Source organism: Equus asinus, chromosome 10 (assembly GCF_041296235.1).
Source record: "Equus asinus isolate D_3611 breed Donkey chromosome 10, EquAss-T2T_v2, whole genome shotgun sequence".
Lineage (NCBI taxonomy): Eukaryota > Metazoa > Chordata > Mammalia > Perissodactyla > Equidae > Equus > Equus asinus.
The window spans coordinates 13,731,626-13,743,952 of NC_091799.1; the positions used below are offsets into that span (position 1 = coordinate 13,731,626).

A 12,327-nucleotide genomic window follows, 5' to 3' on the forward strand; every position below is an offset into this window, starting at 1 on the left:
GACTCCAAGGCCTCTTGACCACACGTCAACTCATACATAAGTCACACTCCTACACAACACACACTGTCCCAGCGCACGCACCCACACAAGGTGCCTAACCGCAGTACCCACGCCCCACAACAGGCATAGCACGTGTGCTTCCAAAGACAAACAGCCAGCAGGCCCGCGAGGGCGCGCGAGGGCGCGCGCGCACACACACACGCACAGCCCTCCGCACCCCTGGCCCCGCCCCTCCGTGCCGCCGGCCCCGCCTCCCGAGGCCCCGCCCCCGGGCTGACCTCCGCGGGGCCGGGCCCGGGGCGCAGAGCGCAGGCAGCGCCGAGCCGCGCGGGCTGCCGCCGCCCCCGCCACGCGCCGGGCCGGCCCCGCGCCCGCGCCGCCCCGGGTCCCGCGCCCGGCCGGCCGCCCGCGCCGCGCGAGCCGCCCATGGTGCAGCGCATGTGGGCCGAGGCGGCCGGGCCTGCGGGCGGCGCCGAGCCGCTGTTTCCGGGCTCCCGGCGGAGCCGCAGCGTGTGGGACGCCGTGCGCCTGGAGGTGGGCAGCCCCGACAGCTGCCCGGTGGTGCTGCACAGCTTCACGCAGCTCGACCCCGACCTGCCGCGGCTGGAGGTGGGTGAAGCGGCCGGCCGCGGCCAGGCGAAGCGGGGGCGGGGGCCCGGCGGTCTGAGCGGGTCACTCCCCCGCCCAGCTTGGGTCCGGGGGGAGAGGAGGGTCCTTCCGCAGAAATCCCCCGCCCAGCTCCGATCGCAAGGCAGCACGGTGGGCGCGGGGGCCGCCGGCACAACCGAGCCAACAGTCTGGGGACCAGAACCGGCTCTTCGGGTTTCTTCACCGAGCCCGGTGTCCCGCCCCCGCACCCCTGCAGCCCAGGTAGACCCCTTCCTGCGAGCTGTCACCGGCTGTTTACATCGGCGAACTTCCCAACAGCAGGGGCTGGGCTGCCTTTTCCCCCTTTGCCAGCCGTGGGCCTGCGCCGGCTGTTGGGCTTGCCAGGGCAGGTGGTGAACTCGTGGTTAGGGTGGCAAACTCCTAGAATCCTCATAGGTGGTTGGGACCACAGGGGCCTTCCAGACCAGCCCCCTTTGAGGGCGGAGGTGCATCTGATGTTCGGGGCTGCCCACAGGATGGGGGTGGAGGGGAGCCAGCCCTCCAACCCTGGGGGCCAGGTGTCCAGGCCGGGAGACTGGGACAAGGGCCTCTCAAGCCGAGGGGATGACTCATTTCTGCTTGATTGGAAAATACGCCAACACCCTGCATTTATAAGGGTTCAGAAGATTCAGAGAAGAGGGCATGTGCTTGTCACAGATGCGGTGGGGGTGATCCAGTGAGGGCTGGGACCCTTATTTCTAGTGTGCTCAGGGCAGCGGGGCCCACTGGGCCATGGGGTCGTGATGGGGCGGGGTGGGGGGGATGCCCTCCTCCTCCCACCTGACTGCGCACCTGACGCTGTGCAGTGGAGGTAACAGATTCCAGGGATGGGCCCCTTCACCCCACTCTGCCTGGGTATGGGGCCTGGACAGAGGCCAGCCCTGGGTCGGAGGGCTGAGGGCACATCAAGGCTGAGCCAGAGCCTCAACATTCAAGTTCCTGAGCCCCCGGGCAGGTTAGGGCCCGTTGGTGGCTCTCCCCTCCCCCCATCACCTTAGGTCCTGGTTCATTGTAATTGCCAGTAATTTCCAGCCTGCATGTTGCATCTCTGCAGGTCCCCAGTGCCTAGACAGGGCCTGGGTGCATAATTGCCCAAGGATAACATATGTCTCCCTGCCTGGCGTGGGAGAAGGCATGAGGTGGGGGCAGCTCTTGGTGGGGAAACTATGGGCCTGGGAGACCCTTTGCTCCTGGCTTGGCGGGTGGCTGGGTCAGGCATGTTCCCCCTCCCTCATCCACCCCCAGCTCTGGTCTTCATTGGCGGCTGGAGCTGGACCCCTGGGAGGGTGGGGGTGGGAGGCCTGACACCAGCCCAGTGCTCATCTGACTTTCATTATGTCTGGCAGCGACTCCGGCTTTGTGTGCTGGGAGGGTCCGGCCTGCGCATTCATGGGGGCCGGGCAGGTTCCTGGCCAGGGTGGGGCAGGCCACTCAGCAGCTTCTGTCCACCCCCCACCCACCCCTGCACTCCCTACTCCCTCCCTGGTCCATCTGCATCCCTGAGGAGGTGAGGGAGAGGCAGATCTGAGCCCTCCTGCCCAGGGGCCTGCCTTCTCTCTCTCCCTCTCCTGCGCTGCTGCTCTCCCTCGTCTGGCCTCAGCACCGAGATCCAGGCCATGGCCACTGTTTAGAAATCACAGGGGAAGATTCTGGCTGGGGCAGAAAAACCAGGGTCCTGGCAGGAGAGGAGGCCACTGCCGGAAAACAAACACAATAACCATTTACCATGGGCTGAGGGAGGGGGCGGGGAAGTCCCTGTCCCTCCTGCCAACACCGCCCCCCCCCCCATCCTGGGGCTGATTTCCTGGTCGCTGTAGCATGCCAGAGCTGAAGCAGCTCTGCTTGTGGTCCCTGTCCTCTGGAAACCACCAGACAGTTTCTGCCTTCCCTCCCCTGTACCCATTTCCCTACCAGACCTCCACCCAGTCCTTCCCTCTCTGGGCTGCCAGATGTCCTCGCACATCTGAGTGTCCGCTTGTCATCTTGATTCTAAGCCAAGCTACCATGCGATTGGCCTGTGCAGCTCTGTGCTTTCTGGAGGTCACCTGGCCCATGCCTTGGCCAGGCAGAGGGAGTTCCCAAGTCTGTAGTACCTACTGACTGCAGATGCCACCCCCTCATTCCAGCTGCCTTTGACCAGCTCTCCAGGGTAGGTGCCAACCCCACTATATAAGAGAATGGAACTCAGAAAAGTGAAGTCCCTGATCTAAAAGTACACACAGCGAGAAGGACGCAGCCAGGATTTGAACATGGGTTCTGTTCTCAATTGGGCGCCTGCTGTGTGCGAGAGCCTGCAGGGATCAGAGAAGGATAGGGCAATGTTCTCTGTGGAGGCAATTAGAAGTGCGTGGGAGGATGGTAGAGCCATAAGGGGAACAGAACCAGGCCCAGGCAGCCCAGAGGCCCCGTGGTCCAGTGAGGGGTAGGGATGCTTATAGATCGGAGGAAGGCAAAGGACACTGGGGAGAGCTTCCAGGAAGAAGCAAGCCCACAGCTGGACCCCAAAGGTTTAAAATAATAGCTAATATGAGCCAGCACTTGGTGGGGAGCCCTGTGCTAAGTAATTTGCATGCATTATGTCCTTTTTCGGTCAAGACTGTCAATAGCCAGTTTAACAAACAACTGAGGCACTCGAGGTTAATCAGATCATACAAACTCACCAAGCTAGTAAGTGGCCAAGGTGGGATTCTGACCCAGGCTGTGTGACTGCAAGGCCTGAGCGCAGTCTGGGCGGAACAGAATGAGGAGGGCTTCTCTGTTCTTTGGGTGGAGGTACCCAGGGGAGAGTCTCCTGCCAGCCTCCCCACCTCCTTCCCGCTGTCTGGTCTGGTAATCATACTGTGTGCAGGGCTCCAGTTTAACTGCCAATGCTCATTAGCCTTTGACCCTGGAGGCTCAAGAGGCGTGGCCTGTGCGGCACGCATATGCATGTGACTGTCTGTCTTTCTACTGTAATCTTCAAGAGGGGCTTCCCAGCCCACTCTCCAAGGGGGCAGCCTCCAGGAGCTGCAGGGCCTGTCAAGTTTAGGAGGGGACTGACTGACTGCCATCTGCTAGGCCTCCACGGACCCTCAGATTCCCCTCTTTACTCCTCGGGGCCTCAGGAGAAGAGAAGGAAGGAGACCAGTCTGGCTGGTACTGGGTCCTTGTCCCTCCTCTACGTGGGAGACGCTTGAGCGTGCTGAGCTGTTTTGCTGGAGGCTCAAGGACAGCCCTGGAGCAGGACTGGGTGCGTGCGGTGGGAGTTCAGCCTGGGAGATGTTAGACTGCTCACAGGCAGGGCTGGGGTCCGATCTTCAACCTGGACGTTGAGTTTCCAGGTCCTGTCTTTGTTGCCACTAAGAAGGGGTTGTAGTAGATTGAGCGCTGGCCCTCGGCAGCCTCTTAGCGAGCCCATGGGGGTGGTTTCAGGAGGCTGCACCCAGGTGGCTGGGGACTGACTCCCAGAGGCTGCTGGCCGGCCGCCCAGACAGCTCCCACGGCATGGCACTGTGCTGTGGCCACCCTGTCCCCAGCTCGGGCCTCCAGCTTTGCAGGCCCAGAGACGCCGTGTTCCCAGACCCACAGCTCCAGTAAAGTGACTCTCCCCACTCGTTGCGAGGAGACAGGAGTTGAAGCCTGCAGCCTTGTGCAGGAGAAGCAGAGCTGTGAGCAGACCCGATTCTCCATCCACCGGCGGGCCCGTGGCTGGGGAGCGAGTCGATGAGAGCCTCAACGTTGCTCAGTGAGCAGGCAGGGCCCCCACGTGCCGGCCTGCTTTCAGGAAGCTCTCGAGCTTGCATACTGCTGTGGCATCTCCTCTCCTCCCCAGGGACTGTTGGATGTTTGCACAGGCGCAGGCGGCTCTGTAGTCACACCTGGAGGCGCAGTGTTGTCTTTTTGTACCCAGGGGTAGGGTGCTCTCTGGCTGAGAGCTTGGGCTCTGGAGCGAAGGGAGCTGCGCTGGGATGCCAGCTTGGTTCCTTGCAGTACTAGCTCTGCTCCTACTCCCTGAGCCTCGGTTTCTTTATCTATAAAATGGACTTGAACCAGATCCTCCCCTTTGGGTTCTGGTGAGGCCTGAGTGAGACAGGCAACCTGACAGGTGGTCCCCACAGTGCCTGGTACAGTGTCAGAGCCAGACAGGTGGTGGCTGCCATGAGTGTGTTTTCTGACGGGGTGCCCGGGGAGTGCCCACAGCCTGGGCTCCGGGAATATGCTACCTGGCCCAGTCAGGAAGGTGCTTCTCAGGCCTGATTCTCATAGCTGATTTTAGGGCCCATGGGTGCCCTGGCCATCCTGTGCCAGGAGCCCCAACAAATCCCCTCTCAGTGGAGAGGTGCAGATGCAAGGGAGCTGGGCCCCACCACCCCCAACAACTGGCTGTGCAAGCTGAGGAAGTCCTTCCTGTCTCTAGTCTCTCCCACATCTGTGTGACCAGGGGCTGGACTCTGCTCTGAGGCCGTGATCATGGCAGCCACTGGTGGGGTGAGGCCTGGGTCGGGTTCAAGTCCCTGCCCCAGCTGCCACATCCTGGCTCCTGACCCGGGCGAGTTCCTGCCTGGCTCTCTCCTCATCCATCAAGTGAGGTGTTGGGAGGATTAAATGTGAGGAGTATGCAAAGGGCCTGACACCCAGGAAGTGCCCACGTGCTGGACGCTGTGGTCAGTGGTGTGGGTGTTGAGGGTGGACCTTCAGCCAGCCCCTCCCTGCACCCTCTCAGAACCAGGCCATCCTCCTCCTCAGCCGTCACTCAGCAACAACCCCTTGCAGGCCTGGCCCCTGCTGGTCTGCTGGTCTGACAATCAGGAGGATGGGTGTGTCTCCCAGCCCCACCTGAGGCACGTTTTTCCTTCTCTTTAAATGCTGACGGGTAGCTGGGCTCAAGCTGATGGGGAGGATTCTTGGGGAGGTGGGTCAGCCTTTGGGGGCTCAGCACAGGCTGGTCGCCAAACTCCAGTTTCTGGGATCACTGAACCAGGGCAACCAGGCACCTTGTGTGGTCCCTGGCTGAGGCTGCCTCTGTGGGACCAGGAGTGTGGCCCACCCCATCCAAGGCCAGCCTTGCATCCTGGCGGGGGTCCTGTCCATGCCTCTGGGCTCAAGATGCAGGCCTGAGGGCAGGACCCTGCTGCACCCCAGGAGGGTCGAGCCGGCTTGGCATTTTCATTCTCGCTGCCTTGTTGGGCCTATTGTCTAAGAGAACAAGGACTTGGACTTGAGAAGTTCTGGGTTCTCTTCTCAGCCTGGACACCCTCTACTTGACCCTGTCCCCTAGCCTGTCTCCACTCTGCAAAATGGGCGTGTGACAGTGTTCACACTGGGAGCCCTGAGAGGCTCAGCAACCCTCTCTGATCTGTCTCAGTTTTGGGTTCTGTATTTGAGCAAAGACGTAGAAAATCAGAAAGCTGCCGGGCTGGCTCCCACCTGCAGAGCTTTCGGGTGACCTGCCCCCCTGTGCTGGGCCCTCCTCCAGGTTCCCGGGACCCTGGCCGGTCTCCCAGGGTTCCCGGGTGGTCTTTCCCACAGCCTGGTGTTCCCCAGCAGCCAGCTCATGGGGGCTGGGGGTGGGGCGAGTGTTCCCCACCAGCAACAGCGGCATCGGTCCCCTTTCCCGAGCGCTTTCATGTGCCGGGTGCAGAGCTGCCTGCGTTCTCTCGTGACCCTGCTGTTGCCTGTTGGGGGCTGCTGCTCTTGCCCCGTTTCATAGACGAGCTCACTGACGACAATGGCTGAGCAGCTTGGCAGAGCTGGGAGTCAGAGCCCTCCGTGAGAGTTGGGGCTGTGGGGTCTGCTGGGCCCTAGGGAGGGTCCCCGTGTGCTCAGAGCTGCCAGGGGGCTGTCGGGTGGCCGAATGAGGGCCTCGGGGTGACCTCTGTGACTCAGTGGACCTGGCCAGCAGCTGAGCAGGGTGTGGCGAGGTCGCCAAGGGGTGATCTCATGCATATGGGGGCGCTGCAATCAGAGCCACTCCCTGCCCTGCCCAAGTGGGGCCGAACTCCTCCACGTGCAGGCCGGGGAAGAGATAGGAGGAGACCTCAGTGCAGGCCCTCCGTCCATCTCAGCCCTCGGTCAGGTCTCCTTAGGAGGAGCCGGTCTGTGGCCAGAGCATCTGTGGGCCTGGTTGGAGCTTCCTTGGGAAAGCATCTGGGGGGAGCCAGAGCAGATTGGGGATCAGGATGCGAGAAGGTGCCATCCCCATAGGTGCAGGCACAGGCACCTTCTGGGAGAGGTGGGAAGGCCCAGTAGGTCCCCTCAGGTCTGTCCCCAAATAATGGGGGTAATCAACCCCGTTATTCTGCCTTGAGGGACTTGAGACTTGGCCTACAGCCAGTTGGGGACACAGCAGCCTGCTGGCCGGTCACCAGAAGGCTGATCAGGTGACACACTAACAGACGCCACCCAGGCCGTTTCCCCTCCTCGTCCCTGGGGCCCCAGCCTGTGGACTTCCAGAGGACAGCTCCTGGGCCTCTTAGAGCCCTTGAGGGGGCACAGAAGGTGAGGGCCCAAGGAACTGCGAGGCGAGAGGCACCCTGGAGGCCTATCGTGCCGGCCTCTGCTCACCGTGGGGACATCACACTATCCTCATTCCTCTTGACTCAGGTGGTGGGAGGCCAGGCGGTGTGTGTAAGGCACAGCTGCCGACTGGGTCCCAGAGCCCTGGGGACATGAGTAGGTGCCTGCTTCAGGCAGGACAAGGGGATCTGTTCCCTGGGGACACAGCTGTCCACGTGGCATTCTCTCCCCTGACAGCCAGCTCAGTTCTGCCCTGCGCACACCTCCCCCAGGAGCTCCCTAGCCCCTCCCAGAGCATCCCTGGGGGTCCAGACGCTGTCCACCCTGCTAACAGGGTGGCCCAGGGTCACTTTCGGGCACCAGGGCCCTGCCCTTTCTACCCCAGAGCGTCCTAGGGGCAATGCCAGGGCTATTGGCCCCTTTCCTTCTCTGTCCCTTGCAGGGGGAGGGAGCAGGGAACAGATGTCCCACTCTGCCACTTTCTGCCTGGGACCCAGGACCTCTCACTTGAGAGCCTGCTTCTCAGTGGGCTCTTGGCACACAGTGTAAATTGTCCTGTGCTCAGCGTAGCTCTCACGGTCTTGTTTTATTGTTCCTGAGTGGAGGAACCGGAGAGTACAGGGTTAGCTCTGCAGGGCTGGAGCAGCTCCCCATCTGTGCGACAGGGCAGTGACCCCCCCGCCCCCCATTGCAGCATGTGTGGCTCTCAGCGTCCTGCCCTACCCCCTGCCCGGCTGGCAGAAGGGGGCCCCTGGGGGGTGGGGGAAGGGCTGGGAGATCACATGACACCCAGGCAGGGCCGGCCAGCTGCTCGCTGCCAGTGAGGCCCATGGCTCACTGCAGAGCTGCTATGCGCTATGCTACCTCCTCGGGGGTGGCAAGGCCGCCCGGCCCCAGCCCCTCTCGTGGGTTGGCCTGGCCGGGGAGCACTTCCATCCAGCAGGCCTTGATGGAGCCCCAGTGGGAGCCAGGTGCTGTGCAGGCTCCTGAGGGGTTCAAGTCCAGCACCCTCTGTCAGATGCATCCTGCATGGGACCGCCAAACTGTTGCCAGCAACTTGGACCCTCAGGACACTGTCTGGCTCCCAGCTGGGCCAGGTGTGGCTGAAATCCCCAGGAGAAGGACAGGCCCTTCCCGCCAGGCCAGCAGCCTTTGCAGGAGGCAGTCTCGGACTCCTGAGGAGATGCCAGGGTGGACAGTGGCAGAACCATCTGGTCCGGCAGGTGGACAGCCGGCCCCGACCTCACTGTAGCCTCTGAAGCCCCTCTCCTCCGAGGGCTCTTCTGAGTGGGGAAGGGGCACGTGAGGCGGGGGAAGGAAAGCGAGCATCTGTTTCCGTTTTTCTGCTTCAGGAGGAGGAATTTCCCCTCCTCGATGGAAGGGCTGGACCTCCCCAAGTGTGGCTGTGTGGGCTGTGTGGGTGTGGGAGTTCCGCTCGGGGGCTTCTGCCTGTGGCTTCGCTCCTAACTTCCAAGAAGCGGCTGGCTTTCCCTTCAGAGGAGGCAAAGGGTCAGGAAGCCCAGTGTGATTGCAGCGGCTTTCCCGTTGGTACGATGCCCAGAGTGGGAGGGCGACCTCGGGTCAGAGGAAATGGACTTCCAGAGGATGGCTCCTGGGCCTCCCAGAGCCCTTGAGGGTGGGCAGGAGGTGAGAGGCCCAGGACCCCGGTCTCTGACCCCGGGGGTGCTGACGTCTGGAAGGACAGCCCACAGGAGGCCCAGCTTGGGCTGAGGGCTTTACGGCTATCGTGGGGCTCAGGCTGAGTCAGCACTTGCTCTGGGCCTTCTCTGAGTTCCATGCTCAGCCTGGCTCAGGGCAGTGACCCGTGGTCCCAGCAGCTGGCATTGACCGTGTGATCGATGGCCGTGTGCCGGCCAGCATCTCCCAGCTCCTCCCTTAGCACTCAGAGGTTGATATTTTTACTCTCGGCCCCCCTCCCCATTGCAGGCCCCATTGCACCTTTTCCCTGAACAGGGGCAGGTGGGAGAGGGGGCTGTGAAGCCCAGGGCAACATGGCTAAGCGGCCTTGGCCAGGCCTTGATGACCCCAGCCTGCCCAGTGGGAGGGGTCGCTGCTTCCTAAAACAAAGGCCTTTCCTTTCTGCCAGATGACAAAGTCCCATGGTTTTGGGGTTCTGTGGAACCCCCGCCATCAGCCCGGATGCCAGCACTGTCATCTTTCTCACCCTGTCCCCACACACGTGATGACACACAGGGAACTGGGAACTCCTCTGTTGCCCAAGACGGCACAAGGGCATGAATGAGCAGAAAGGGAAGGAAGTGGCCTCGGCTGCGGCCACAGGGATGCCCCACACCTGCACCAGCCCGATGCTGATTCCTGCTGCGTCAGCGGTGGGGTGGACAGGCTGAGCAGAGGAGGGGTCAGGCTGAGGTGGGTCACGGGCCTCGGGCCCTGCGCCTTGGGATCTTGGGTCTGCCATCTATCCTCCGTGGCATGACTTTGGACAAGTTGCTCTTCTCTCAGCCTCCGTGTCCTCATCTGTGAAATGGCCAAGTAAATTCGCCTGGCGGGGGGGTCACCCTGGGCAGGAGTGGGTTGTTGAGGGGTCGGAGCCTGGTGGGTTCCTCATGTTCAGATCCAGCTTGTGGCTGGCAGCGGGGGAAGGGGAGTGCTGGGGGCAGTGCCAACCTGTCCCATGTTAATCCCGAGCCCTCAAGCTGCCATCCGTGTCACTCTGGACTGGAGGTCTGTCTGAGCACCCTCATCTGGGGAACAGAAGGTCACATGGGGCATCCCCCTGCAGCAGCAGCCAGGCAGGCCCCTGACGTCCCCGCCCGGCGGCTGGGCATTGTCTTTGCAGAGCTCTACGCAGGAGATTGGTGAGGAGCTGGTCAACGGGGTCATCTACTCCATCTCTCTGCGCAAGGTGCAGGTGCATCATGGCACCAACAAGGGCCAGCGCTGGCTCGGGGTGAGTGCAGGTGCAGGGGCCTCCACACCGGGACCCCGGGAACCCCAGTGCCACCCTGGCACTTCTGCTGGCCTCCCTCCAGGGCTTTCCTGCTTGAGAGCCCACAGTCCTGCTCCCAAAGGAATCTGGGCACCCGCCCCCCCCCCCCCCCACCCCCCGCAACTGTCCAGCCCTGGGCTTGGCCAGCTGCAGAGTCACTTTTCACGTATTTGTGTGAACATCAAAAGACACTTCTGTGCTGTTTTCACTTCACGTTAGGCCAGAAGTATTTTTGCATTTTGTCCCAATGTTTTTTGTTTTAAATATTGCCCCCAGCAGCCCCATGTGGCCGTCAGCCTGGAGTCCTTCCACACCTTCCCCAAGCCTTCCATCGCCATGCTTAGTAGGACCATTTTTACCCAAAAAGGACAGGGGCGCAGGCTACTATGTACAATTCTCTGCCATCTGCCCTCTCACGGAGCACAGCCCTGTGACCCTTCCAGGTCCGAGTGAGGCCTGACTCCAGTGGTCGCGTTCCAGCAGGGAGGTTGGTCATGCAGTGATTCAGCCTGTCCCTGTTGAGGGACCTTGGCGTGCTTCCTTTCCTCAGCCATTCCCCCAGTGCTGTGTGTCCCCGTATACCTCTCTCTTCCACCCTGGAGTAGCCTCTCTTTCCTCGCCTCCAGAACGGGGATGTGTTGCCCAGGCTCACAGGGGTAATGCTCTCCATACAGGGAGGGGCTGTCATTACTCAGCTAACAAAATGACCTGAAGGTGTTAGTCTTTGTCACCGTTCCTCCCCCTCAGATTCTGCTTGTAAAGCCTAAAACCTGTGTCTGCTGGGGGCACTCATGTCCCATCTCTGGCCAAAAGTCACTGAGCTCTTAGCAGCTCATCTAACCTCCAGTCCCCCACCGCCCTCCTGTGGGCCATGGTGCTGCCCCTGACCGGGCCCTCCCTCGTCTTCCCCACAGTGTGAGAATGAGTCGGCCCTGAACCTGTATGAGACCTGCAAGGTGCGGACTGTGAAGGCAGGCACGCTGGAGAAGCTGGTGGAGCACCTGGTGCCTGCCTTCCAGGGCAGCGACCTCTCCTACGTCACCATCTTCCTGTGCACCTACCGAGCCTTCACCACCACCCAGCAGGTCCTGGACCTGCTGTTCAAAAGGTGGGCGCCCCACCCCTGCACAGCACCGTGGCTCCCGGCCCACCTCCTGGCTGTGTGTCTTGGGAACGTCCCTTCACCTCTCTGAGCCTCAGTTTGCTCATGTGAAAGCTGGGGAGCTAAGAGGACAACCTCCTGGGGTAGTTGTCAGGACTACTGGGATCAGTCCAGGGAGCACCGACCCTGGGCCTGGCCCTGTGGGAAGGGCTGCCGAGGGCTGTGGTTGTCCTGATTTAGGACTTTCCTCTCCCCCGTGAAGCTGTCTGCCTCAAGCCTCAGCACCCTGTGGCCTTGGGCACAGCTGCTTTCCCATTTCTGAAGGAGCCTTCCGATTCCGTGGGGGGGTCCCAGCCTGGGGTCAGACAGAGCAGGGAGCCCTGGGGGCTGCCTGGGGCCCAGGCCCACTCGGACGTCAGCAAGGTGCTGGCTGGGCTTCATTCATTCAGCGAATATATATGAAGCACCTACTGTGTGCAGGCACTTTGCTAGACACTTAGCATAATTCACTGAAAAAAGCAGGCAAAGTCCGTGTCCTCCTGGGCTTCCGTTCTAGTCGGGGAGTCGGCCGGTAACACTAGACATCATATCAGGTACGGTAGATGTGACGCCCTCACGGCCTCCTCTAGATATGGATGCATCCTCCCTTACTCCGACGAGGACGGTGGACCCCAGGACCAACTGAGAAAGTGAGTGGGCTTCAGGTCTAATGGGATCTGAGGGGCTGTGGCTGGGGGCGCGGGAGGGCCGGGCAGTCCCCTGGCTCCCACACATCTCGTGATTCCTGCTAGAGGGCTGAGGTCTGGGGGCTTCTCCTGTAGGAGGAAAGGAGTCAGAGAGCTGCATATGGGGTCCCGGGCCCCCTGGGGAGCAGAGAGGAGGCTGGGGGCTCAGAGCTGGCCCCTGAGAGAGTCCATCCCCACCACAGCCCATCCCAGCCCTGCTCGGCACCCCCTGATCCAAGGACCCAGGAAAGAGGTGTGGGGAGCCACCTGCTCACACATCAGCCTGGTGCCTCAGTCCTGCGAGGCCAGCTGCATGTGGGGCTGGGCCGGCTGTGTCCCCATTCCCGAGGATAGTGTCAGGGTGGAGACGAGACCCACACAGGCCT

At 61.9% G+C, this 12,327-nt stretch overlaps 1 protein-coding gene across 7 annotated transcripts in view; it reads left to right on the forward strand.

Annotated features, from left to right (window-relative positions):
* The window catches only part of RALGDS (ral guanine nucleotide dissociation stimulator), a 48,035-nt gene that overhangs the window by 23,243 nt on the left and 12,465 nt on the right, over positions 1 to 12,327 (forward strand). For 3 of the 7 annotated variants that reach the window (XM_044778472.2, XM_014863372.3, XM_014863370.3), the window contains exons 2-4: positions 9,965 to 10,075; positions 11,029 to 11,222; positions 11,810 to 11,905. In XM_044778472.2, coding sequence (XP_044634407.1) covers positions 9,965 to 10,075; positions 11,029 to 11,222; positions 11,810 to 11,905 — 401 coding nt within the window. Of the gene's footprint in view, positions 1 to 353; positions 610 to 9,964; positions 10,076 to 11,028; positions 11,223 to 11,809; positions 11,906 to 12,327 lie in introns of those variants that run through there. The other 4 variants (XM_044778474.2, XM_070518449.1, XM_014863369.3 and 1 more) reach the window with 3 other exon arrangements.